This window comes from Rhinichthys klamathensis, unplaced genomic scaffold (genome assembly GCF_029890125.1).
Source record: "Rhinichthys klamathensis goyatoka isolate OS25496 unplaced genomic scaffold, OSU_Roscu_1.1 h1tg000046l_1, whole genome shotgun sequence".
NCBI lineage: Eukaryota > Metazoa > Chordata > Actinopteri > Cypriniformes > Leuciscidae > Rhinichthys > Rhinichthys klamathensis.
Window position 1 is genome coordinate 2,897,175 of NW_026606593.1, and position 27,326 is coordinate 2,924,500.

The 27,326-nt window shown below is 36.4% G+C and overlaps 2 protein-coding genes across 4 annotated transcripts in view; both read right to left on the bottom strand.

Moving 5' to 3' along the window:
* The window catches only part of arhgap31 (Rho GTPase activating protein 31), a 40,866-nt gene extending 32,421 nt beyond the window's left edge, over positions 1-8,445 (bottom strand). The window contains exon 1 of one of the 2 annotated variants that reach the window (XM_056247387.1): positions 8,266-8,445. In XM_056247387.1, coding sequence (XP_056103362.1) covers positions 8,266-8,419 — 154 coding nt within the window. In that variant the 5' untranslated portion in view covers positions 8,420-8,445. Of the gene's footprint in view, positions 1-2,593; positions 3,053-8,265 lie in introns of those variants that run through there. The other variant, XM_056247388.1, reaches the window with a different exon arrangement.
* Positions 8,446-10,951: 2,506 nt separating this feature from the next.
* On the bottom strand, positions 10,952-27,193 carry b4galt4 (UDP-Gal:betaGlcNAc beta 1,4- galactosyltransferase, polypeptide 4). 2 transcript variants are annotated; one of them, XM_056247389.1, is made up of 8 exons: positions 27,127-27,193; positions 26,336-26,402; positions 25,457-25,887; positions 23,539-23,771; positions 19,834-20,021; positions 17,238-17,360; positions 16,841-16,945; positions 10,952-11,241 (listed from the first exon to the last, which is right to left on the bottom strand). In XM_056247389.1, exons 3-8 carry the CDS (start codon positions 25,740-25,742, stop codon positions 11,100-11,102), a joined length of 1,077 nt encoding a protein of 358 aa, XP_056103364.1. In that variant the 5' UTR covers positions 25,743-25,887; positions 26,336-26,402; positions 27,127-27,193; the 3' UTR covers positions 10,952-11,099. The 2 variants fall into 2 exon arrangements, with proteins under 2 accessions (XP_056103364.1, XP_056103366.1); XM_056247391.1 differs by lacking the exon at positions 26,336-26,402 and having other exon boundaries at positions 27,127-27,144.
* Between the last annotated feature and the right edge of the window lie 133 nt (positions 27,194-27,326).

Genomic DNA, 27,326 nt, shown 5'->3' on the forward strand with positions numbered 1-27,326 from the left:
AAAAAAAGAAAAAGGGATTTCCATTATCAATAGACTTTAACTACAGAGAGATGGTAACTGAAAAGCAACACACACAGTACAGCACTTCCCCTATGGAAGCTTGTTTCTGCCACGGAATATCAAAATAAAAGTAATTGTGACTTTTTATCATGCAATTCTGACTTTTTTTCTCACAATGCTTGAATCTGAAGAAAAAGTTAGAATTGCGAGATACAAAACTCAGAATGGCGAGAAACTTTTTTTGCGAGTTTATATCACACAATTTGGACTTTCTCACAATTCTGACTTTAGAACTCGCAATTCAGATTTGTTCTCCAGATTCTGATATAAACTCACAGTTAAAAAGGTAATTGCAACTTTTTCTCTCACAATTCTGAATTTTTTTTTGCAATTCTGAGTTTATATCACACAATTCAAACTTTTCCGCAATTCCAACTTCCGCAATTCTCTTTTTTCTCTCACAATTGCGAGTTATAAGTCAGAATTGCGAACTTATTTAGACTTTATAACTCGCAATTGCGACTTTATATCTCCCAATTCTGACATTCTTTATATCTCCAGACACAATACTGGCCTTTTCTGAGAATCGTGAAATTTAAACTCGGAGTTATAAAGTCCGAATTGTGAGATATTAACTCACTATTGCGAAAAAAAAAAAAAAAAAGGGTAAAAATTGTGAGATTAAAAGGTATTACCTTTTTTATTTTTTATTCTGTGGTGGAAACAAGCTTCCATACATCCCTCAGTAAAGGCAAAATATATATATTTTTTAAAGAATTTTAAAGAAAGGAAAGTAAAAATTGCGAATACAAATGATTTACTATTCAGTAATTCTGCTTGGGATGCAGTGAAGACCTCCAACAGGACGGATGAATGAATGATTGTTCTGTGAGAGGAAGCTCTCATTTTGACCTGCTGGCAGACAGAGATACTTTTCCAGTGTTTTACAATCATTGATAAATGATTGCTTTCGTTTTAACTTTAGAACTGAACTGCTTTAGCTTTCATATGGTGTATTTAGTAAATTCCACCTGAAGGAGATGCTGACAGTGAAAAGTAAAGCATATCTTGTTGAGAACACTAACACATGTTGTGTTTTGGAGGTTGGTTCACATATGGGATACTGGTGTGTTGGTGTCCAACACGAGGCTTCTTTACCAGCTTAACCTGCAAAACTGTCTTACAAATTCATGAAGGAGTAACCAGGCGAATGGTGGATATAAGAATTCATCCAAAATGGATTCTGACTTTCCTGCTCAACTCCTGCCAAAACATTGCTTTGGAAACACTATTTGATATCACACAACGGGGTTGGTGGATGTTACTTAGTTAGCACTTATATCTATCCACAAAGTATAAATCCATTTTGTGCTCATATAATGTCTAAAGATCACTAGCCAAAGGAGGCTGTGAGGGAAAAAACTAAGATGCTTAAGTAATGAAAGAAAATCAATGAATTGCTTTTGATAAGCAAGTATTAGTAATAACTGTTAACAATTGTGTTTTCTTACTGTAGTTAAAAAAATGTAAACAATATTACAATAGAATATAATCTTACTTCAACACAGAAAAGGAATCAAATAATTTGCACAGTTTTAAAATAAAGTTTCCAATAAATATCTCGAGAGCATTTGTGGTCATTCTTTCCTCAACGATCAAAACATGTGAGCAGACAGGATCTTAAACAAAAGACTGTTTCACAGTTACAGGCTTCAGATGAACTCGGTCAAGTCACATGGATCTGTCAAACTACGGGTGGCACCGCACTGTTTCCAGATCAGCATTGTGTTTTGTCTCTTATAATGTGAGAGCTTGGGAAACGGAGAGGAAAAGCTGCTTCTGGATCAGCATGAAGAGGTTATTGTTGATATCCATTAAAAATGTATAATCATAACACACACCGTAAATGATGTTACGGATGGGAACAAAAACTCCACTTTGAGCTAACAAAGAATGAATGTCCAATGGCATATCGAAATATTATGGACATGAATTAAGTGATATTCTCAATAATACATGATCACTTTAAGAGGAACCGGTGCTTTTAGTTTAACAGCCTTTGATGAGAAATGTAGTGATATTTCATAAACAGAATGTCGGTATTTTACGTGAACAGTATATCTTTAAAATCGAGTCCTCCCTTTTCTCCTCCTCTTTCCCCCCCCTTCCTCTTCCTCTGAACATTTCCTTTGCTCTTTATTTTCTTTTAATGCTTATGAGCACTAAACAGGTTAAGATTACATTCAGATTTGTTTTATACCCATTAACACACTCAAAAAGGGGAGATTATTGACCAAATAGCTTCCAGTTAAATGGTTTCAGGCAAGAGGAAAAGTGTCCACCGCAAGGACTCAAAAGAATAAAGTATCTTCTGTTTCAATGGCAACAAAAACACAGACACTTCAGCCAACCAGCACCCGAAATGGGTGTTGGTTTATTACACGTAGCTAATGTTTACGCAGAGGCCCAGGCTTCTGCTCTGGTGTGGGTTCCTAATAAAGTCAACTTATTATGACTGCTGGGGCTTTGAAAAAAGGGGCAGCCGTTATATGAATGGCAAGAGGAGGAGTGAGTACGGAAAAGAGGAATTTACCGTCTTGTCCTGAATTCTGCAGATGTTCAGTCAAGTCACAGCCGAACGCATTTTCAGTTCCTTTCCTTTTGGACTTCAGCTTGGCAGCCTTATTCTTCATCAGGCTTCCGTAACGTATCCAGATCAGAGTAAATACACCTTAAAATCAACCATTGGTCCCACAACGCATGGGATGGGAAGGGGGGGAAATGCGCTTGAAAAAGAAAAGAAAACCCCAAAATCAGGAAGTCCACAGTGTCAAACAAAAGAAATCATCCGCTCACATCTTGACTAAGCCACCAAAGATCTGGTGTGGGCGAAGAACTCTGGAGCGGTTCACGCCCAACGTCACTTCATCATCAGGGTCTCTCCTCCCTTCAGCCCTGAACAGAGAGAGGTGAGATTCTGTCGAGTCTGAGGAGAAAAGTTACGACACAAGCTTCAGTCCCACCAAGAAGCTTTACAGAGGAGACAGTTTCCTGTCCTTTCCACTTCTATCTATCTATCTATCTATCTATCTATCTATCTATCTATCTATCTATCTATCTATCTATCTATCTATCTATCTATCTATCTATCTATCTATCTATCTATCTATCTATCTATCTATCTATCTATCTATCTATCTATCGATCCTTTTCGTTCCACGTTGTTCAGGAGGTCATCGTGCTGATGTTGAGTGGAGGCTTGAAATGTCAGAACTTTTTTGCAAAGGGGAGGGTAGAAGAGCGAGGGGAGGAGAGAGAAATAACTGCCTGCTTATTCTTCACCAGTTTGGACATTACCGAACCCCTTTCACCCAACCCCCCCGGCCACCCCGCTTTCTCTCTTCCTCCCTCCTTTTTTCTTTTTTTGTAGCCATGGCTCCAACAGGAAACCTGCTCTCTGCCTTCCTGAACGCTTCCAGAATACACAATTTCCTGTAAAGGGAACCTTGTTTGGAAAACAAAAACAGACCAAGAGAAGGACGTTGGGGAGAGGGACAGCAAGATGGGGGGAGAAAGAGAGAGAGAAAGGCAGAATGAGATACACAGAGAGGGTGCAGAAAAAACTGGAGAAGTTTACAGAGCAGATGAGAGCGGGGGAAAAACACAAGGTTCCCGTTAACCACGGCTAGTTAGCCATTTTGAGTGTTTCTTCAACTACAGGCACATCTATGTCCCACGGGCTGATTTTCATTAAAACTAACAGATACCTTTTTCCAGATTTTCTGTCTTGGAAACTTTTTAACTGTGACTTATCATATTTTTTGCCACTTTTCAAATGCCTTTTATGTCTAGATTTTTATTGTTTTACTTTTGTCCCAGAATTATGAAAATCCATCATAATAGTATTGCACTCTTAGAACTAAAAAGTTCAGTGGGGTTCAATATAACCTGCTTAAAAATCCAGCATAAACCAGCATGAATGCATGGCTGGTTTCTGCAGGTAAGTGCTGGTCTAACTGGAGAACCAGCATAATCATGCTATTCTCAAGAAAAACTGGTTTAATTGTTTTAGTTATGATTATAGTATTAATTAAAGTCATCTGAAATTTAAACAGTAACAATTTAAACTGGTGAAACGTTTAAAAGGATCAAAGGATTTGTCTCCTGTTTACTCTATATACAAATAAATTAAAAAGAGCTTGTGTACATTGCAAAACAAAAACTGATATGAAAACAAAGGTTATTTGTTCAATAACCAGGGTTATGAAAAGAGCTCTTACTAAGAAAGAGATAATGAAAGCACAAAATGAAAAGTTGCTGATTTTAAAGACTGTAAATGGTCCTTTGGGAGCTCGAATGTCAAAATCCAGCGGTCAGTCACTGATCCCAAAAAAGTGCACATAGTAAAAGGTATGCCATTGCAGTCAGGAGCATGAAATATTGTAGTCAATAGTGATAGCATGCACTTTCAACAGTTGTTGAAAGAGAATTAATTCAACCAAAGTCAAGGGCCAAGTGTCCAACTGAAAGCCACACCATGAAACACTAATCATCATAATGGTGACTTCAAATAGACTTAAACAACTTTTAACACATACACCAGTTTTGTTGTGGTCTTGCTGTAATCATATCAGCACCCAAAAGACAACATATGCTGGTCCACTAGCACACCAGCATCGCAAGCTGGTCCCAGTGTGCAAAACATACCTTATGCTGCATGGTCCACCAGCACAATCGCTTCTCATGCTGGGTACCAAACCAGCAACCAGCATCCCATGCTGGAGACCAGCATGCGTAACATACCTTATGCTGGTGAGAAGCAGTACTGGACTTTTCAGCAGGGTAGAAAGAACCATTTAAAGAAACATTTATTTAAAAAATGGTTCTATACAAGGAGAAATGTCTAAATTATTGCATAATACTTTAATGTTTAACGGGTTATTTAATTTTTTTCAACTAATAAAGCATGTTTACGAGCTGCTTAATTCATCAAATTTAAATCAAATTGAAAATTTAATTCAAACTAAATGTATTTATTAAACCTGAATCCATAAAATGATCCTATGATTGGAACCTCTAAAAAGTTCTATCTCGCCTGGCAGAACTCTTTAAGGTTCTATATAGAACTTTTTCTTCTAGGAGTAAATCTTTCATAGAAGTTATGATAATGTAAACAAAGAGTAAAGAAACTGACCATTTTAATATTTACTGCACAGTATGTAAACAACTTACAGTATGTCTGGTTTTGACCGTCAACATTCTTGCCATTTTCAAGGTTTTTTCAAAAGGTAGTGCAGTTGGTTACTAACAAGCCAAACAAGTCAATAAAGAACATGCTTGAGATGAAATATGAGATCCATCCATCCCTTATCCAAACCACTTTTATCCTTATATTAGGGTCACGGGAGGCTGGAGCCTATGAAATATTGAAATGTGATGTTTAAAGAAAATAAAGAATAGAGTATTTATTATTGTGCATCATTTTCAGCCAATCTGTACTTTTGTCGAATGATTAAAAAAAGTGTCAAATATTTTTTGTGTGTATTTAATATTGTTCAGAGAAATACAAATGTGTGACCATAGATATGTATACGTAGATGCAATATTCGACCACTCAAGACACGTCGACGCGCCAGCCATCTTGAGGCGATCAGTGTATTGTCATTCACATACATATACATCTATGTGTGTGTGACAGCCAGCAAAGAGGTATTTTGCTGTGATCTGAGAGGAAGGAAGTATAAAGGATCTGGGACAGTATATGCTGACAAACTTAGCCATGCAAGCACAAGCAGTAACCTTGACATTATTAACATAAAAGATCCACCAAGTAAGGAAGCATCTATCTTCTACTATTTTAAAACTGTTTATATGTCCAAAAGGCTCATTCTCATTGCCGTTTGTGTGTGTGAGAAAATGTCAGGAGGTTTATTAATATTTTTATTATTTCATTTATAAAGGTTGTTGCTAAACTTTTATGGTCAAAATACTAGGGCAGATTCTAACCCCAACCCTCAATATTCAGATACTGGTTAACCAATATACTGTAGGTTTTTAATTTTTTATTATCATAATTTGTATAGCAGATGCCAAGCCTTTGATCGAGCCTCTCTTTACTGTACTCTTTTCAGGTTTAGGTTTAATCAATACATTTTTTTTAATATTTGAATTCAATTTTATGAATAAAGCAGCTCGTAAACATACTTTATCAGTAGGAAAAATTTAAAATAACTCACTATCTGTACACATTTCTGCTGCAGATGAAAATGTTATTCATAAAGTTAAGTGACGGAAGATAATGTTTGCCTTCAGAGAAGTTTTGTCGATGTACAATACATTCAAAGGTTTGAGGTTGGTAAAAAAATTATTTTGTATGAAAGAAGTCTCTCCAAAAATTGGATTTTTAAAAAAATATATTTTGAAATATCATTACAATTTTAAATAGCTGTTTTCTATTTGAATATATTGTAAAATGTAATATATTCGTTTGATCAAAGCTGAATTTTCGGCATCATTACTCCAGTCTTCAGAGTCGCATGATCATTCAGAAATCATTTTTAATATGCTGATTTGCTGCTCAAGAAAAAAAAAAAATTCTTTTGAATTCTTTGATGAATAGGAAGTTTAAAAGAACAGCATTTATTTGAAACTGATTTTTTTGTAACATTATAAATTTAAATTTAAATTTAAGGATAAAATATATGTAAAAGATGGGGAAAATATGCTTCTAATTTTACTTGATACATTACAAATGCTGCTTTATCAGTAACATTTCTTAGAATGGCTTTTCCTAGCAGGCGCAGAAAGCATTATTATCAACAGACAAAAAAGGGATCCTTTCAAATATGGCATTAAAAGAAAAATCAGACCGCACAGATTAAAGCATTTAGACCATAAGAAGAACAGACACTTTTTTGTGTCAAGCCACCATGTGCCAAAGGTTGTTCTTCCTATAGAGCAGCCCTGAATCATGTGACAGGAGCAAACAAAGGGCGAATTCAATCGGATGCCTGTCAGACAATCCCAGTCCATGATGTAATAGAGTGAAAACGGTCTACTTTTTCAATAGCCTTGGTTCCATATGTGTTTTCCCATTAATTTTCTCCATGGGAATTTAATAACAAATGCTTAAAAAAAGCAGACTGAGGAGCTTTATGGGAGTGGACAGTTACTGCTACTCATACGCTCTTTTGCCAAAAAACTTGCCACAAGTTTCATTACTCCAACAAATGAATACTGCCCGTTTCCCTTTCCCAAAATGCATTCTTAAACAGTCTGAGTCTTGTTACATCATCATCAACCGACAACGTTCAAGTCCAATCATCAAAAAGAGGATGCATGAAATTACCCAGATGTGTTCTTAATACTGAGGAATGAGGATGCATCGGATGCTGTGTCTGAAATCCCTCCCTGTCCCCTATACAGTGTACTAGGCTATAGGGTGTTGGCCATTTTGTAATGGTGTCTGAATTGTGACTGAACAACTTTGTGCCCTAAAAGTGTTTAGTCATACACTTGCTGAAGCACTCGGACATATATGAGTTAAACGCACATGAACGCCATCACAAAGTCTTAGGCCTAACTCTTTCCCCGCCAGCGTTTTTAAAAAGTCACCAACCACCACCAGCATTTTTGAATTTTCACAAAAATGTAATGGCCCCCAGAATATTTTATTGTAGGCTATGAATATCTGAACACGCAATAGCCTATATCAAAAGAAAAACAGAGCCTCTGCTTTAAAAGAGAAGTTTTATTCAAGCTTCGTCCATTTTTTTTTTATCAACACTTCACTGTGGGTACGTTTATTTAAAAAAAGCAACATTTTGAACAAAAATCTGATAAAATCATGCTACAATGTGCATAAGCAATGCTTTTATCGCTTGTTTCTGCTCTCTTTTTTTTTTTGTGCCTGCTTTCTGATCTAGAGATTCAGAAGATAACAGCGATAACAGCGCCCCCTACCATATAACAGTAAAAACAAGGAAAGCAGGAAAATTCCATGGAAAATTCCATCAATGGCGGGGAAAGACTTAATTAGGACTAGGAAACTCTGGATTTTCTTTGAGCTTAGGTGTGTGTCAGTGAGAAACATGGCGGAAAACCACATTTAGCAGTGAAATTGATTGTCAGGCTGTTTTATTTCAAACAAAATAAGCTAATAGCCTGCACAAAACATGATAGCATTGTAATATGACAATTTAATATATAACGATTAAGTTTGTAGTGGCTTCATAAATGAATTAAAAACAAAAAAGCAAAACACACCTGATGATGCACATTCTTGGTCCTTCGTCTGGAAGTTTCGGGAGGCTAGCAATAGCGAGCTAGCTTTGAAAGCATGAGATCCCACCCTCCCTTCAGAGCGTCTCCAAAGCCATGCCTCCTTCAAAACAGGGAGCAAACAAAAGCTTATGGTCATATGCCTTCCCCAGACGATAAATATAAGCTATAAATACATTTCGGTCTAGACCACTTAAGTTAGTGATTGCTATGAGGATGTGAAGAGAGCATAACAAAAAATATTTCTGGAACAAATCACGTACCCTTCCTTAAAAAAAAAAAAAAAAAGTTAATCTAAGAATATATACTACTCATATTTTTGTTGATTGGTCATGATACATTTAAATAATTTATCACAAATAAATGTATTATAAGAGGAGGACTATATGTATATTCGATGCAATTATTTTTTATAGAGTACACACTAATTAGCCTATTAATTTTAATTTGACATATTTTGATAATATAATCTTTAAAAGAGTATATTCTGTGAATAATTCTGATTTGTTACATGTCTTTCACACATGTTTCCATTTATATATAGGCCACAGAAGGCTATATTTTCTGTGTTAGTATTCCAATAAATGACACTAGAGGGAGTAGTAAGATCTAATATGTTGTCTTGGATTCATCTCATCATAGAAACCATTTATTCCTTATTGAGTAAAACTTTTAACACCAAAACTACTGAATGCACCTTTAATGCACAAATAACTGCAGTGTTTGCATTTGTACTCTGCATCAAATATATACAGTACTCAACATTTGAAGTGGATCAAAACCTTTCATAAAGAAAGTTATACATAAATTTTGAACAATACCCGTTCTTGTCTTAGGACAACGTTGATGAACTATTTTGATCCACTTCAAATGTTGACTTATATATATATATATATATATATATATATATATATATATAGAGAGAGAGAGAGAGAGAGAGAGAGAGAGAGAGAGAGAGAGAGCTAACAATTTCCAACAGCATTTCTTAGAGATAGTCCTCTTATAATAAATTTATTTGTGATCAATTATTAAAGATTTTCATGACCAATCAACATATATGAGTAGTAAATATGCTTAGATCATATATGGTATTATACAAGCAAACTTGTATATCTATTTCACAAAAGAAAGAAAGCTGCAGTCTTTGTTGAATGCCATTTTTTATTGAAGTATTAACATCAGTAAACTGGCTTTTTCAATATCACACACACAGGTTCAACACTGCATGAGGGGTGAGGATTTTCCATGAAAAGGGCACAAAAACAGGCGTAAAGTTTCCTTTTCAACAAAGATTTATCAGATGAAGTGCTAAACCTTCAGAAAAACCTCAAGATGTCAAACTGTATATATTATTTATACTATAGAATAATTATAATTCTTTTTTAAATCACAATTTCAAGGGGGCTGTTGAGATATTCAGTGGGATTAAAGGTACTCGTGTGGTAATTTCAAGTTAACAATTTATATAAAATATAATTTCCCATTCCACAGAACATGATTTCAGACCTTACTGCTATACAAAAAGTAACAGGATCCCAATTTGCACCCTATTCGTGGAAAATTCTGATTAATGTTCACAAACCTTTGCCCATGATTTATTTTTTCACAGTATAAAATTCATATAAATGTTCAGAGTTACAACACCCAAATCTTTTAAATGTGTACGTGCCACAGAATGTAAAGTAAAAAACTGAGTTAAGATGATTTTATGTGATACCAGGATGATACCAGGTTTGACTGAAATAATAAATCTTTATTTTCTGAAATAAAAATCGAATTATGACAAAAAGGTAATAGAAAATAAGTAAATTGTTACTTAATTTGATCTTCATGCACTTTCTTTAAGTAGTTGTGTAACTGTTTTAGCCTAGGGTTTGATTTCCGTTTGTCAAGTTTCAACAGAACACTAGATAATGACCAGGTCGACTATACAGATTCTTGGAGTTCATAATCGTCCATATAAAATCCAAACTTGCATTTCTGTCCTCCCCACGCTCATCAATCAGCTGGTTTGATAAGATGGCCATATTGTGGTGAAATTCAGCGTGTCAAGATCAGTTTCAAGTCATACTCGGCTTCTGGAAAGTTTCTGTAATGTATGAATCATTCTAAGGTTTTTATATATAAACCCCGACAGGACAGCCCATCATATAATATAATATTATGTTAAGTAATCACAAGTCTTTTTTTCTCTGATCATAAAGTCAGTAAATTAACCACCCAGTTTTATGAGTGAACAGCCGTTCTGTCTTAAACATTGGCCTAAATGTAAAATAATAAACCCATCTACAGCTACATTTCACTGAAATGAAACCGATTAAACATTATCCCTGGACCCAAACACCTACAAAAAATCTACAAGTTTCCACCGGACCGATATTAGAACATGTTCAGCTGAAATCAACATCATAGAACATGCTCTGCCCATATACATCAATATTTGAGCCTACTGTACATAATAATAACATATCTCATCTGACCAGTCAGGTTACAGCTCTTTTGTTTTCCCATATTCTGTGATGACCTAAATGAATACAAGCCATACAGAATGCATTATGAGAAAGTAGAAGTAATGAATATTAAATTAGTTTCTTAATTTCAATCCTGAAAGGTTTACCTGGTTGATCGATTTAAAGTCTACTTGATTATTGTAATACTTCAAACGCAGTGTTTGATCAGTATTCTGGCCATTTTGTCTTACAGGTCAGATCGGTAGTGCAACCTGGTGTGGAGCAACAACACCTCGTATTAGCTCTGGCAGGCACTGGTGAATGCTGTGTTTCAATGCAAGCTGTCTCTTGAGCATCCGAACTCATGGCTCAGTGAGCACGCTCAGGCTTGCCGATGTCCACGGTGATGTTGATGAAGAGTGGGGCTCGGTCGATAGACCGAACCTTGTAGGAACAGGAATTCAAACCATCCTTCTTCCACATCTGGGGAGTACGGCGTAACAGCTGCATCCTGTGATGGGTAAAGTGAAAGCAAAGCGTCAGATGCCACACTGAAACTACGCATCCCTTCAGTAGCAATGTTTCCATCCAAAGTTGCAAATTTAACTTGGAATATGGCATAAAATATTTGTGATTCCATGTGTTCAAGAGAAGAAAAATCATCACGTCCTGTGAAATTGCCACAAAACATCTGTAATAAAAATGGAAGTTGCTGCAATCGGGGAAGCCACTGTGGCTCTTTCTTCCACCATCATAGATGACTTGTGTCTCAGAGCGCGCAGACCAAACGCAATAAACGCTGTCACGTTGTCTTGCGTTCGGATGCCTGGGGCCTCATGTATCAACACTGCGTACGCACAAAAACACAGCGTACGCCAGCTTTCACGTTCACGGCCAGATGTACTAACAGTGAAATTAACGTAAGAATGTGCGTTCCTCCAAGTAAACTTCATGTCTGGCGTACGTACATTTGTCGTGATTTTTGTCCGTTGGCGACTCATAGAGGCAATAAAGTGAAGTGGCAAACATTACACTACGAATTGTTCTATCGCACCACCAGCTGTCAGATATTGCTTATAATTTGTAATTGATCAATTATTTGACATATTATTGTCACACGAGTCTTATTAAAATATTATATTATGCAATTAAGTAAGAACATATATAAAGCATGTCCAAATTGATACAACCCGTCTAGCAATGGCAGCGTTGGCTTAACTAAAAAAAATAAACTTCATTAATTCGGTCAGTAAAGATAAAAAAAAAAGAAAGTAATATTTTTATTCAGCAAGGACACATTGAAGTGACAAGTAAAAGTGACAGTAAATGCATTTATAATGTTACAAAAGATAAGATTTCGACATCTGTTTGATTTAAGTTTTTATTAATTAAAGAATCCTGAAAATACTATATCATGGTTTCCACGAAAATATGAAGCAGAAGCACACCTGTTTTCAACACTGATAATAATCATAAATGTTTCTTGATCATCAAATCATCATATTACAATGATTTCTGAAGGATCATGTGACACTGAAGACTGGAGAAATGATGCTGAAAATTCAGCTTTGATCACAGGAATAAATTAACACTTTACTATATATTCACATAGAAGACATTTTCAGTGAAATTTCGTTTCTTGCTTGCTTTAGCCATGTTCTTGCAGGTTTATTTTGCCAAATTGGACTAATTACCATATTTAAATTAATTTAATTGGGGGAGGAGACTGGGTGGGGCGTTGTGCTCGTGCATGTGCGCTCAATTTTACGTTAATTGGGATGTACAAAGAGAATATGCGTGGGATCCTTAGTACGCAGAGATTCATACATCTGCTTTTTTTTGTGCGTACGCACATTTACAGCTTTGTCCGTACGCAATGTTTTAGTATGAATTCAACGCAAGTCTTTGTACATGAGGCCCCTGGTGTTTGAGAACGCAATTATGAGAGACCGTTCCGGGAGGGAATTAAACCAAATTATTCTGATGATGACAGATTTTGGCTTAGGCATTTCAGAATGACCAAACCAACATTTGATTTGAGATGCTGTGAAATTCGATTGGTCTGCGGATTAGTCCAAGTTATACAAAAAAATCACATCCTCTGTTGAGGCAAAGTCACATGAGTGAGTTTTGTGTTGCCCATCGAGGGATTTATTCACTAAATGTGTTTCCATCTTAGTTTATGCGCATGTTGAGATGGGGCCTATTCATATACTACCTGTAATATCCAAGGTAGCAGAGAAATGGGTGGCGAAACAGCTGATTACTCATCTTAGTAAAGGTCATACACCACTGCAACCCAATGCAGTTTGGCTTTCGAAGTAATCACTCGACAGAAACAGCCAACTGCTTTTTTATCGAGAACATTAAAATGAATCTAGAGAAAGGAGGCGTGGTGGGTGCAATATTTTGAGGTTTAAAAAAAACGTTCGACACCGATCAACGATCATGATGTTCTTTTGTCAAAATTATCCTATTTCAATTTTTGTGGGAATGCAATCAAATGGATGAAATCAAACTTAACTGACAGAAAACAAAGCACACACATTAACAACACTCAATCTATATTATCTAAACTATAAAATAAGTGTCCCTCAAGGATCTATCCTGGGCCCCCTCTTGTTCAGTCTCTATATAAATGACCTGCCCACTGTTTGTCCATCTGTACATTTACAAATGTATGCAGATGACACAGTCCTCTACGTGCATGCTAAAAATAAACAACAAGCTGCACACCAACTGACTGAGGCCATGAGTAAGGTATCCATATGGCTAATTAATTCATGTTTACACCTGAACATAAGTAAAACAGTATGTATGTATTTTACAAAACAAACTACTGTGACTTATGGCCCTGAGGTAATTGTTAACCAAGAGAAGGTTAGACTGGTATCTGACTTTAAATATCTGGGAATCATCCTAGACTCACAAAAAAGTGCCATACAAAAAAGGTGGCCAATATTGTTAAATTTAACCGGGCAAATTTTAAGCACATAAGATCATACCTATCAATGAAGGCCGCAAAGCTCTTCTTGCATGCGATGATCTTCTCACATTTTTCTTACTGTTTAACTAGCTGGTCGCAAGCCAATAAAACAACATTGTAACCATTGGAGTCACTTTATAAACAAGCATTAAAGACATTGGATCGTAAGGGTAATAGCTATCATCATTGTCACATAATCAAAAAACACAACATGTTTAGCTTTGAAAACTTCAGACACTTTGCTGATGCCTGTCTTGTCTTTAAGGTACTCCGTGGGCTTGCTCCACCACCACTGTGCCAGTTTATAAAGCAGAAAGATAAGGTCAATAGAGTAACGAGAGCAACCACCAGAGGGGACTGCATAGTTCAATATAGACAAAGTAGGATTGGAAACACAGCCTTTTCTGTCAGAGCTACACATTATTGGAATAGTCTGCCCAATGAGTTAAGGGAGTGTAATAGTCTCTACTCTTTTAAAAAACAGCTTAAATCTTGGATTAGGGACAATTACAATTGTAACCATACACCAATTACTTAAGTCCATGAACATACTTTGCTTTTTTTCTTTTTTATTATACTGTATTTACTTTATACTGGAATTATGTTGAGGGTGAGGTGAGCAATGTATTGTCTGTTTGAGGGTAGGCTCATATTGTTTTAAAATTCCAGCTGTATTTATTACATTTCTACTGTATTTATAAAATTTATAGTGTATTTTTATTGACTTTTGTATTTTAGGGTGCCTGTTAAGATCTGGCTAGAGACAACAGATGTAAACTAGCACTTGTAGCTAACTCTGGCTTGTTTACAGCAAGTAACTTGGGTAACGCTTCCTTTTACAGTCCTGTTACCCATGTACTTACTATGTACTTATTATAGTAACTATAATTACTGGGTAATAACTAGGTACTTACCCTGAACCTACCCCTAACCCATGTACTTACCTTATATTAGCCAGTACTTTCTAGGTAAGTACACTGTAAGTACATGTAAGTACTGTACTGTAAAAGGAAGCGTTACCGTAACTTGTTTGTTGATCAATGAGCATTGTCCCTATCAAATAAAATAAATGAAATGTCTTCTTATCAGATAAAAGCCCAATGTCCTATAGTTATGATAAGCAAATAAATTGGCATCAGGGTTTGAAATTAACACCCACTATCCCACCAAATGTGGGGGAAAAACAACCGTGGCAGGTAACCATCAACTCCCTAGCCAATTTGGTGGGCTAAGATTGAAAAATTAACTTGCGATATCATGGCTACCCGCTTGCCTCCAACATTTGCTAAACAAAGCATAACAGTACACTTGCATGGAGACAAGAGGCCAATTTTCAACCTGTTCTTAATACCTAGGCATCTGAGAACACGGGTTTTTAAAATAAAATATAAGGCTTTTAGGGTGTGTTCACACTTTCGCTTGATTCGTTTGGTCCGGACCAAAAAAAAAAGAAAAAGAAAAAAAGTACTCCTGGTCTGCTTAGCATTGGCATTTAAACACCGAACCTAAAGGCATAGGGAGGGATATGTTCACAACCTGATGGGTCGGCTTTTATGACATAATGCCTATTTAGAGACGGAACTTACCGAACATCCAAACAATGCTGTGTTCTGGGATAAATGCGCGAGTATGTGCGTAGCCTATGGCAAGCCGTTTTAACTTTTATTCATTTCCAGGATATGAATTGTTGATATCAACAATTACATTTTTGATATCAACAATTACATTTTTTGATATCAACAATTACATTTTTGATATCAACAATTGAATTCTTGATATCAACAATTCAATTCTTGATATCAACAATTGAATTATTGATATCAAAAATGTAATTCTTGATATCAACAATTGTATTTTCACTAGTGAAATGTCACCATAGACTGCCATTCAAAATCAATTGTTGATATCAAGAATTGATTTCTTACTAGTAGAAATATAATTTTTGATATCAATAATTACATTGTTACTAGTAAAAATGCGAATTCCTGATATCAATAATTAAATTATCACTAGTCTAAATGTCTATTCTTGATATCAACAACTGAATTGCTACTAGTAAAAAATTTCATTTTTGATATCTGAAAATGTTTTTCTGATATCAATATTATTTCAGATATCTAAAATGGCTTTCTTACTAGTAACAATGTAATTATTGATATCAAAAATGAACATTGTCACTAGTAAAAATTGAATTATTGATATCAAAAATGAACAATGTTACTAGTAGCAATTCAATTGTTGATATCAAGAATAGACATTTCAACTAGTGACAATTGAATTCTTGATATCAAAAATAAAGGTTTTTACTAGTAAGAATTGTATTTCTGATATGTGAAATTGGAATTTCAACTAGTAAGAAATAAATTCTTGATATCAAGAATTGATTTTGAATGGCAGCCTGGTGACATTTCACTAGTGAAAATACAATTACAGATATCAAGAATTATAGTTTTTACTAGTTGCAATTCAATTGTTGATATCAAGAATTATAATTTTAACTAGTGAAAATGTAAATGTTGATGTCAAGAATTAACATTGTTACTAGTGAAAATGTAATTCCTGATATCAAAAATTGCCATTGTTACTAGTAGAAATATAATTCCTGATATCAATAATTATAATTTTAACTAGTGAAAACATATCCTGGAAATGAATAAAAGTTAAAACGGCTTGCCATATAGCCTACATATGATATTATTTTGACCAGCTGAGAAGTCGTGTTGTGGCTAGTAGAACTTGGATGACTGGTAACTTAAATTCAGCTGATTATTAAAAAAGTTAACTTCAACCCTGTTTGGCTTGTATAGGAACACACTGTGGCGTCAGTGCTCAAACAGGTGCCACAGATTTCATTTAGGCTGTTTTCACATTTTAATTTTTTTTCATGGACAGGAAGTATAATTGAACTGTTTTAATAGCTTATAACTTGTACAGTACATATTTTATCTAAACCATAATGTTTTAGTATGCTGTAAGACACTGAATGTCTCAATCTCATTTCCTTGTTGTAATGTAACAAAAGCAAGCTCTCAAAAATGTTCCTTACTTTAGCTGTGGTCTCTTGCAAGACCAGAATTAAACTCTAATATTGCAACATTTATTTCTCATTCACACTTGACCTGACCTGTCTTTATTGACTTGATTGCCGCTGTCTCTCTTGTGAAAGACCATGGTGTAGCGCGCCACTTCAGGAGACGGCCGCAGTATCGTCATTTTCTGAAGTTCCACCCTGAAAAATATGGTTCTATTAAAATCATCAACGAGAATACAGCAACGTTCAGAGATGAGAGGCCGAACGAGAGATGAGAAATGAGAGAACTCGCTTCAAAACTGCTACATGCATCTATATTTTAGATTTTTCAAAATGTTGTCAACCTGAACTGAAAAGCAACATTTCATTTTTGGTAATTTTGTCTACATTATGGAAAAAGAATAGCAGTCACTTATAGTAGTCAGTGGATTGTAATCAGCGTGTAGTACTTGTGCACATCCTAAACTGTGTCCTTCAAAGTTCATCTTACCTTTTCCTCAGGTCGTCGTCCTCTCCACCCCAGCCCCAGTAGGAGTTTGGGAAGCCATTCACCATGTGGAACTGCTCCGTCGTCATTGCCGAAACCCCCCCAAAGTAACCTTTGTATCTGAGTCTGGGAAGTCAGTGGCAAAAAGTAATAAATGTCTTTCAAATATTAAACAACTATAGCATGTCATTTCACAAAACAGCTCAGTGATGCAATTAAGAAATTACTTAGGGGTACATTGTATTTGATGTAGCTGAATACTAATGGCGAACAGAGAATATCAAGCTGCTTAAAGAAGTTTAACTACCATATTTTGAAAAACAGGGGAAAGCATTTCTGAGATGCTTAAAACAAACCTACATGCAATCTACCTTAAAAATGAATGAGAAATAGATGACCTGAGGCCGGTTGGATATAACTGCTTAGACTAGTCTTACAAGTTAGTCATCACAATTTTTTTCTTAAAGACTGTTTATAACTTTTTTAAGTCAGTTACATAATTTAGATACTAGTACTTAAGACACAGTCTTAACATATTGGCTATGTTTTTGCAACTGGCCGCTGGTCTTAAAAACACAAAAAAACAAGCCCAAAATAAGCAAGCCCTAGTTTTCGGGGGACAACCGAAGAGGTATTACTTAACAGTTCACAGTAAACAATTCTTTTAGCTTCTTTCATGTCATAAAAATATCATAAAACAAAATAAAAGTATCTACAAATATAACAGGTTAATTGATTGCTAGGTTAAAAACAAATGCCAATCCCTCCAAGATTTAGAGATTTTTGAAATCGCTGAATTTAATGCAAAAATCAAGGAAGCGATGGTCTTATTTCTGCAAAGAATGTTAACCTAAGTGGAGGACAAACAATATTAGCTTATCAAAATTCATAATTCTGAACCCAAACAAATGAATGAGTTCAACTGTCCTGCCTCTGATTTACAGTACATCATATTAAAGCAAACAGATATACACTCACCCAAAGGATTATTAGGAACACCATACTAATACTGTGTTTGACCCCCTTTCGCCTTCAGAACTGCCTTAATTCTATGTGGCATTGATTCAACAAGGTGCTGAAAGCATTCTTTAGAAATGTTGACCCATATAGATAGGACTGCATCTTGCAGTTGATGGAGATTTGTGGGATGCACATCCAGGGCACGAAGCTCCCGTTCCACCACATCCCAAAGATGCTCTATTGGGTTGAGATCTGGTGACTGTGGGGGCCATTTTAGTACAGTGAACTCATTGTCATGTTCAAGAAACCAATTTGAAATGATTTGAGCTTTGTGACATGGTGCATTATCCTGCTGGAAGTAGCCATCAGAGGATGGGTACATGGTGGCCATAAAGGGATGGACATGGTCAGAAACAATGCTCAGGTAGGCCGTGGCATTTAAACGATGCCCAACTGGCACTAAGGGGCCTAAAGTGTGCCAAGAAAACATCCCCCACACCATTACACCACCACCACCAGCCTGCACAGTGGTAACAAGGCATGATGGATCCATGTTCTCATTCTGTTTACGCCAAATTCTGACTCTACCATCTGAATGTCTCAACAGAAATCGAGACTCATCAGACCAGGCAACATTTTTCCAGTCTTCAACTGTCCAATTTTGGTGAGCTCTTGCAAATTGTAGCCTCTTTTTCCTACTTGTAGTGGAGATGAGTGGTACCCGGTGGAGTCTTCTGCTGTTGTAGCCCATCCGCCTCAAGGTTGTGCGTGTTTTGGCTTCACAAATGCTTTGCTGCATACCTCGGTTGTAACGAGTGGTTATTTCAGTCAAAGTTGCTCTTCTATCAGCTTGAATCAGTTGGCCCATTCTCCTCTGACCTCTAGCATTAACAAGGCATTTTCGCCCACAGGACTGCTGCATACTGGATGTTTTTTCCTTTTCACACCATTCTTTGTAAACCCTAGAAATGGTTGTGCGTGAAAATACCAGTAACTGAGCAGATTGTGAAATACTCAGACCGGCCCGTCTGGCACCAACAACCACGCCACGCTCAAAATAGCTTAAATCACCTTTCTTTCCCATTCTGACATTCAGTTTGGAGTTCAGGAGATTGTCTTGTCCAGGACCACACCCCTAAATGCATTGAAGCAACTGCCATGTGATTCGTTGATTAGATAATTGCATTAATGAGAAATTGAACAGGTGTTCCTAATAATCCTTTAGGTGAGTGTAAGTGCATTAAAGGAAAGAAAAATTCCATCATTTTGGGTTTCAAAAATCCATAAAAAGTGAAATCCAGTGAAATCCAGGTGGCAACATGTGCCAAAGACTTTTGCACAGCACCTTAGAGAAAATCTGTATAATGTGTACAGAACTAAACTGAACAAATACTGTTGATGCAAAGATGTCACACTTCTGGACACTGACAGCTCATCACAAAAACAGGAAAATGTTGAACTACTGGAAAATGTTGTTAAACTAGTATTGTCACTTCTGTTGCTTTAGTATATCAAACTGACAGTACTGCGAACTGATTACAGCGTTGTATTTCTAACCCAAATGTTGTTGGGTCAAATCCCAGAATGGTCTGTAATTTGCTCTGCAACGTGTTTGTTAAATGAAGACAGTAATACTCACTTGTAGCCGGTGGAATTCCTCCCCACTACTAAGTGCTTAGGCTGTTTCCCACACATGTATAAGTTATGATCATTCTCAGGAACCAGATCAACATCATGGAAGATGAAACAGTCCCAGCTCTGGTCTTTCAGGGCCTCGAGGTAGCCAACATTTAATAACTTTGCCCTGTTAAATGTAGCTTCTCCAGCCTATAAGACAAACAGACACATACATCACACACACACACAGTTTTTAGACGTGAGCAAATCTTGTGTAAAAAAAAAACAAAAAAAACTTTATATTCCTCTGTTAAAGAGAATCACGCTCAGACTTGGTTTTCTCACGCTCACACTAAAGTATAATAAAGGCTTAACACAAGGAACTTTTTAACATTTGGAAAATTACCAACATTTTTTGTTTGGAATGTGCAATGACAGAAGAGATGAACTGCTTACTCCATTTTTAGGGAAATGACAGAATGAAGAATATATGCGTAAAAACTATATCACATATACACAAACTAATGCAAGATGGGTTTGTCCCCAGTGCATCATATGAGAAAATGGATATTTTAGGTGAGCGTTTGATTATTACCTCCTGTGTTTAATATTACAAAAAGGTGATGTAGTGTTGTGTCACACTGGAAAGTAATCTTTGTTTTGTTTGATAACTACTTATCACACTGAAAAATGTAGTTCAACTAGTGGTGTTACTACTTTTAGCTACCCCTCCTCAATACTTTAGTATGCAAGTATATACTTTAGAGAGATAGAACTGTCAAATGGGTTTGATCAGATTGCCTTAAAATGGTTACATAACAGTGAACAATTTAAGACAGAATACATTACTGATGCAAAATAGTATAATACTGAAAATGATTATAATAATATATTACTGTTATATAGTTTTAAAAAACACCAGTGAGAATGGAAAGCGGACAAAGTAAAGGACCAAAAAAGACAAATGTTTCAACATTAGTAAATACTGTGTTACAGTACGGAAATTATTATTTATGTGATTCTACCCCCGTGAAATGTTTACAAAACCATAAAGGTAAATCCAAGAAATTATTTGAATAAATGACTTCTTTAGGTGTATGCAGTCAGTGACATGAAGACTAAAGGAAGGCCCGTTCACACCAAGGACGATAACTTTAACGATATAGTTCTAAAAATCGTTTTAAAATATAAAAGAATAGCAGAGTCCAAACCACAACTATAACGATAACAGCACAGAGAAACAATATAGTTGGAATCACTTTTAGAACAATTGTTTTCCAGCTGATGAACGATAAAAACAATGACAGCCATAAAGAGCTTAGGTATTCAAGTAGTTATATTTATCTTTATAGTTGTTGTTCTTGGAGTGAATGGGCCTTTAAAGAGTTGTTATTTTAAGCAAGAAAATAATTATTGTTGTTAGAGCTTAACAGAAACTGAAAGAGCTACTGGCAAAACTAGAATGAGAACATTGCAAAAAATTAAATGTATACCTTTCAAAAAACCTTGAGCTTCAGCGTCTATCATTTTTACTTCACCTAACCTTACATTTCCTCTATGAAAATTGTACAATGCAATATATTTATTTTACCAGCATCAGCTGGTGGTACTTTTCTCAGCTGTTGTTAAAAGTGTCATATCATGATGTAGAAAGTTGATTTTAATACGAAAACATTTCAGAACTCAAAACTTCCACTTCAGTCCAAAAGACCATATGTTGACATTAAAGGGACAATGTATACTTTTTTAGGTATTTTATTATCTAAAATCAATATTTTTATTCATAAATATGTCCTCAATGGTGTACAAATACCTCTGCCAATTATCTGACTTATCCTCGTAAACAAAGAATTTATTATCTTTATATACATGGGACGGGTAGGTCCACGGAGGCTTCCATGTAGTTCCGCCATCTTGAAAAACTATAATAGCAGAGAGGGACAAAAAGTACTAAGCCAACGTGTTTTCGTTCAGAGCCAGCGTGACGTAACTGAAAGCAGCAGAAGCGGAGGAGAAGAGCAGTGAGAGGCGCTTGTCACTGCCACGGCAAGTTTCACAGTCAGTAATTCATACCGTAACATTCGTTTGTTCGTTGTGTCAAGTTGCAGTTTGTTTAAAAAAAAAAAAACCTGTTCACCCGAAGGAACACTCGACGAAGTGCTATTAGAAGACATCCTGTCATAGCTTTTTGGTACATAACGGCTACCGTAGATACAACACGCATTTGAAAAAGCTAGGCACTGGAGAGCACAATTCGTTTGAATGCAAAATACAATTTCACCTCTAGATGGGAGAAATTCCTACACATCGTCCCTTTAAGCTGCAAAAACAGACTGTTATGAAATCTGTGTCAATCAGACTAAACACATTATCACATAACTGCCCACATTTACAAGTCAGAAATGGTAATTCAGTAGTTAGAAACTTGGCTTCCTCAGTCCCAGTGTAATAATGAGGAGAAGACAACAATACCATCATTACAGTTTTTGTATAACTAAAGAACAAAAAGAGTATCATCCAAATGGACTTTGAGGAAAGGGAGTCTAATATTTTTAAACAGTTAGATTGTTTGGTGAATGTGTGTAACAATGTACTGCAGACTTTGCAAGCACACTTATTTAAAGGAGTAGTTCACTTTTAAAAAAACTTTTGCTGATAATTTACTCACCCCCATGTCATCCAAGATGTCCATGTCTTTCTTTCTTCAGTCGAAAAGAAATTAAGGTTTTTGATTTAAACATTCCAGGATTTTTCTCCATATAATGGACTTCCATGGGAACCAGACGGTTCAAGGTCCAAAAGACAGTTTCAGTGCAGCTTCAAAGGGCTTTAAACGATACCAGACGATGAATAAGGGTCTTATCTAGCGAAACGATCGGCCATTTCAAAAATAAATAAGAAAAGTTGAAGTTTAAAAAGCACAAATGATACACGTTCGTGACTCTCCTGTTCGAACTCGTTCATCAAAATGAACGAATCTTTTTTCGAGTCATTTCGTTCATTTCGTTAGTTGAATGAACGAAATGACTCGAAAAAAAGATTTGTTCATTTTGATGAACGAGTTCGAACAGGAGAGTCACGAACGTGTATCATTTGTGCTTTTTAAACTTCAACTTTTCTTATTTATTTTTGAAATGGCCGATCGTTTCGCTAGATAAGACCCTTATTCATCGTCTGGTATCGTTTAAAGCCCTTTGAAGCTGCACTGAAACTGTCTTTTAGACCTTGAACCGTCTGGTTCCCATGGAAGTCCATTATATGGAGAAAAATCCTGGAATGTTTTCATCAAAAACCTTAATTTCTTTTCGACTGAAGAAAGAAAGACATGGACATCTTGGATGACATGGGGGTGAGTAAATTATCAGCAAAAGTTTTTTTAAAAGTGAACTAATCCTTTAAGGATGGGCCAGTGCAAACTATGGGCCCAACAGCAAAGCCATAAGTAAATACTGTTTTGCATTTCACATACTGTATGAAGAGGGCGTTTACGTTTAAGCCTCAACAGTGTTTAAAGCAAATAAATGGTTCCGTTTAAAGTCAGAAAGAAGGTAGGAAATGGTCATAAAAAACTAAATTATGTTTTTGGTCCAAGAAACCTTTACTAAAACCTGAACCCACTAAAAATGGCACCAAGCAAGTCATTCTGGAAGCTTCGTTGGCAAACCCTAGCAACATATGACTAGAAAAACTCTCAACTTCTGCCAGAGCTAATGGGAGTTTTGCCTACCTGGTGAATGACATAGATGGCGTAGTGAAGCTGCTGTCTCTGTAAGAAAGGGTGAAGGTGGTAGAGGAGGTAGAGCAGGTGCTTCTCTCGGTTTCTGTGAGGGATGAGGATGGCCACGCTCTGTCTGGCCGTACAGTCGGGGGGGTTATATTGACCCTCCATGACCTCCCCGTTTTCACTCTCTACCTGCTCCATCGTCAGCGAGGGCTCAAATGACAGCTTTAAAGAACCTCCTGTGGAGCAGAAAAAAATAAACACGCATGTAAACAGGCCCGCAAGTGAGTGAAAGGCCCACAACCCAGGTGCAGTCTTTAAATACAGCACCAGCTGGGGCCCACATTAATTACAGGGCCCCATCTTTGGAAACAAGCCCAAATTAGCAAGCAGCTGTGGAAAGAAAAAAAACAGTAATATGTAAACATTGACATTCACATAGAGGTGGTGGTGAGATTCTCACACATTTCTCTCAGAGTTGCAGTTTTATGGTTTCCCATCTGTACCCAGTATTATCAGCTCATTTTGCACAGACCTACTGTAAGATTTCCAAATGTTTAGAAGATATGTTAAAAAAATATATACACATGTAATTCCAATTCGGTATCATTTCTTTTTTCCATGAAACATAAAATGAGATGCAATGGACTGCAACAAATGCGCATCTACTTCGTTACTGTACACATAAGTCAAATTTTCAAGTATCGTTAGTTACTTTATCAGAGATTTTCATTTTGGGAAACCTTTACTTTTACTTTACCACAGTCCAAAGAGTAATATCATACTTCATAAAAACACATTGTTTCTCATTATATCAAACTATAGAAATTGACACTTTTCAATTAACCTGTTGGACTGGTCAGATTGCAGCTGTTCTCGAGTCATCAACTCATCCAGTCAAAGACAGTTAACAATTCACCAAATTGTTCATCCCAAATTCCTCAGAGCTTGAGTGTGTGCGCGACAGATGGTGTGAAAAATAACTTACTAAAGCCAAATTTAAGTAATCACTGTAAATGGAAATCATATTTAGGTCATGACTATCAGTTATTTGTAAACTAAATCTGCTGCAAAATGATGAGCTGTTTAAGCCCATTGTATAAAATGCTTGAATGTGGACATCGCCACTATGACGAGAAAAAACAGGAATGCTTGAGCATTCTGTCCTTTACAGGCTCACATCTTGTGACATCACGTCCTGTTTTTGGTTAGTTTAGATGTCGTTGGTCAATATTGTGTTCTTTTTAAAGGGTGTGTTCACACTTAACACTGAACCCTGGTGCAGCAAACAAGAGGACCGAGACACTGAAAAGATGAGTTTCGCTCCGCTTCCAAACGAACTCTGGTGAAGTTCGAATAAAATATGAACGCAACACGGACCAAAGACATGTAAACGAACCAAAAACAGGACATGATGTCACAAGATGCGACACTAACAAGGACAGAATGCTCAAGCATGCCTGTTTTTTCTCGTCATAATGGCGATGTTGCTCATCACGGTTCAGTACAGGTGTCCTAAACGCGTCTCCTCACAGCAGATCTTTGTTTGTGTGTGACGGAGGGATTCCCGACACTGTTTTGACTCTTTTACACATTTTATAAGCTCTTCACGAGTTCTCAGCTGGTCAAAATACCATCATAGTTTCGTCTATGCACATTCAACGAGTGCATTTATTCCAGAGAGCACAGCATTGTTTGGATGTTCGGTAAGTTCCGTCTCGAAATAAAAGCCAACCAATCAGGTTGTGAACATATGCCTTTAGGTTCGGTGTTAATATGCCAATGTGAACGCTAAACAGACAAGTCAAGGACTAAAAGTTTTTTGTTTTTTGGTCCGGACAAAACTAACCAAGCAAACAGAACACAACCTCAGTCAAGATTAACCCACAAAAACGTATTAAAGATAAAATGAGAGCACACTCACGGAGTAGGGGTGAATGCTCTGGACAGCTCTGTTTGGGAGACTGCTCCTCTACAGGCGTCTCTACACGCTCCTCGATGCTCTGCATCATCTCTGACTCCAGCTCCAGCTGACGAAAGCCCCCGATACTCTTATCGTCGTCAGGTGGATTTGATTCCTCCTGGGCAGTTTTAACTGCGTCATCATTTGAGAATGTTGCTATCCATGCTACAACGCAAAGGCACAACAGTAGAAGAAACAGAAACTTCCCCTTCCTCATGATCTTGGACATGTAGGGAAAGATTCCCATGACTGAAGTTTAGTTTGGGGTGAAATCCAGAGAACGGCAAACAAGAGACATCTGAGCATCTGCTCCAAGTTAAACAATCACTCTTAAAGTTGACAAGAGTTCCTCCAAAAGTCTCTTTCATCTGTTTTTTTGTTCATTTTTTCATCTGAAGAGGAAAAATACTTCAGTTGAAGTAACTGTTGTGACAAGTCTGTAAAAAAACCCCAATTGTATTAGAATGGTTGATGTGACTTTTTCTTGACCATGTGTTAATGTTAACTAATGCCCGGTTTACACCTGGTATTAAGATGCGTTTTGGTCGATCGGATTACAAGTAGACGAGGGAGACTCCTGTTTACACCTACAAACGCATCTCGATGCCATGTGTAAACAGGGCCTGAGAGAATACATGAATTACTGATAATTTTAAAAATGCATTTGTCACACGGCAGTAATATTAAAGTGAACTACAAAAAAACTAAACAGTGAGAATGAACAAAATGTAATCTTAGCACAGACTAGTCATAGCACTGTGAAAAAAAGTAAAATGAAGAGAACAAACTGTAAAATAAATCAAACTTCATCTTTCTATCTTTAGATTTTATCATAATTACCTTGTCTAGATTACAGCTCTGCAAAATTTTTGTATTCACTCAACCAACTTCAGGTGCACCTGGGATGCTTTGTAACAAGCATACAGAGGCCATATGTTAGCAAAAATAAAAGATACATTTACACACACACACACAAAAAAGATTTAATTCATCAATTAACCATTATCACATAACTTTCCTCACTAGCAGGTGTTACCTGTTAGTCTGTCTCAGGTTTATCCACCCTGAACAATACTGTTCGTTTTCCTTTTCACACACCTTCTGTCACCACCATCCTCCACTATAATTCTCATGTTTCGTGTTGACATACTTCAGTGGTTTAGGTCTACTGTGTGCATTTCGTCATCAGTTTCTTTTGTAACAGGACCTTGTCTTGTCCTTGCCACGTCAAACAATTTATAAACTGTATTGTTTACGAATGTATTGCCCTAAATATGTTCAAACTGTTGCTTTTTGTTTTACTTTTGACTCAGCCGAAAGAAAAAACATTGTATATCATGGCTGGGTGGGGGTCTAACTGCACTGCACTATAAACTAATCAATCTTGTATTATTTGGATAACTGTATATTATCCCTTATCGACTTAAATAATTCGACATCGGTTCATCATTCCTTAAAATTAAGTGACCACTCACGTTATTTGACAGCGTGATTTAGCATGGTCGCACATTCGACAAAACAAAATAGCGATTCGCATGCTAGTTTGCTATCTAGGTTAGCACAGGTATTTTTAGACGAGAGCACAAACATATATGAAAAGTAGAAACTAAATAAAGGTTAAAAATACTTACGACAGTGAAAGCAGCAGCACCCTCAGCTCAAGACCATATACTGTACTGAAGTATTTCCGCAAATACAGGCTCTGAAGGGACGTCATTGGCTGGAGTCATACTGACACAGATGCTGTTAACCATCCCAACACCTGCAGGCAGATGCCGAAACTACAACCAAAGACTTCAGGGACTTCGCTATATATATATTTAATATTCTG

Coding starts and splice junctions, on each gene's coding strand:
- b4galt4 (XM_056247389.1), bottom strand. CDS start 25,742: ATGGGAATCTTTCCCTACATGTCCAAGATCATGAGGAAGGGGAAGTTT. Junction 23,772..25,456: donor AGAGCATTCACCCCTACTCC/GTGAGTGTGCTC, acceptor TCTGCTCCACAG/GAGGTTCTTTAAAGCTGTCA. Junction 11,242..16,840: donor AATCAAGTCAATAAAGACAG/GTCAGGTCAAGT, acceptor TACCCATCACAG/GATGCAGCTGTTACGCCGTA.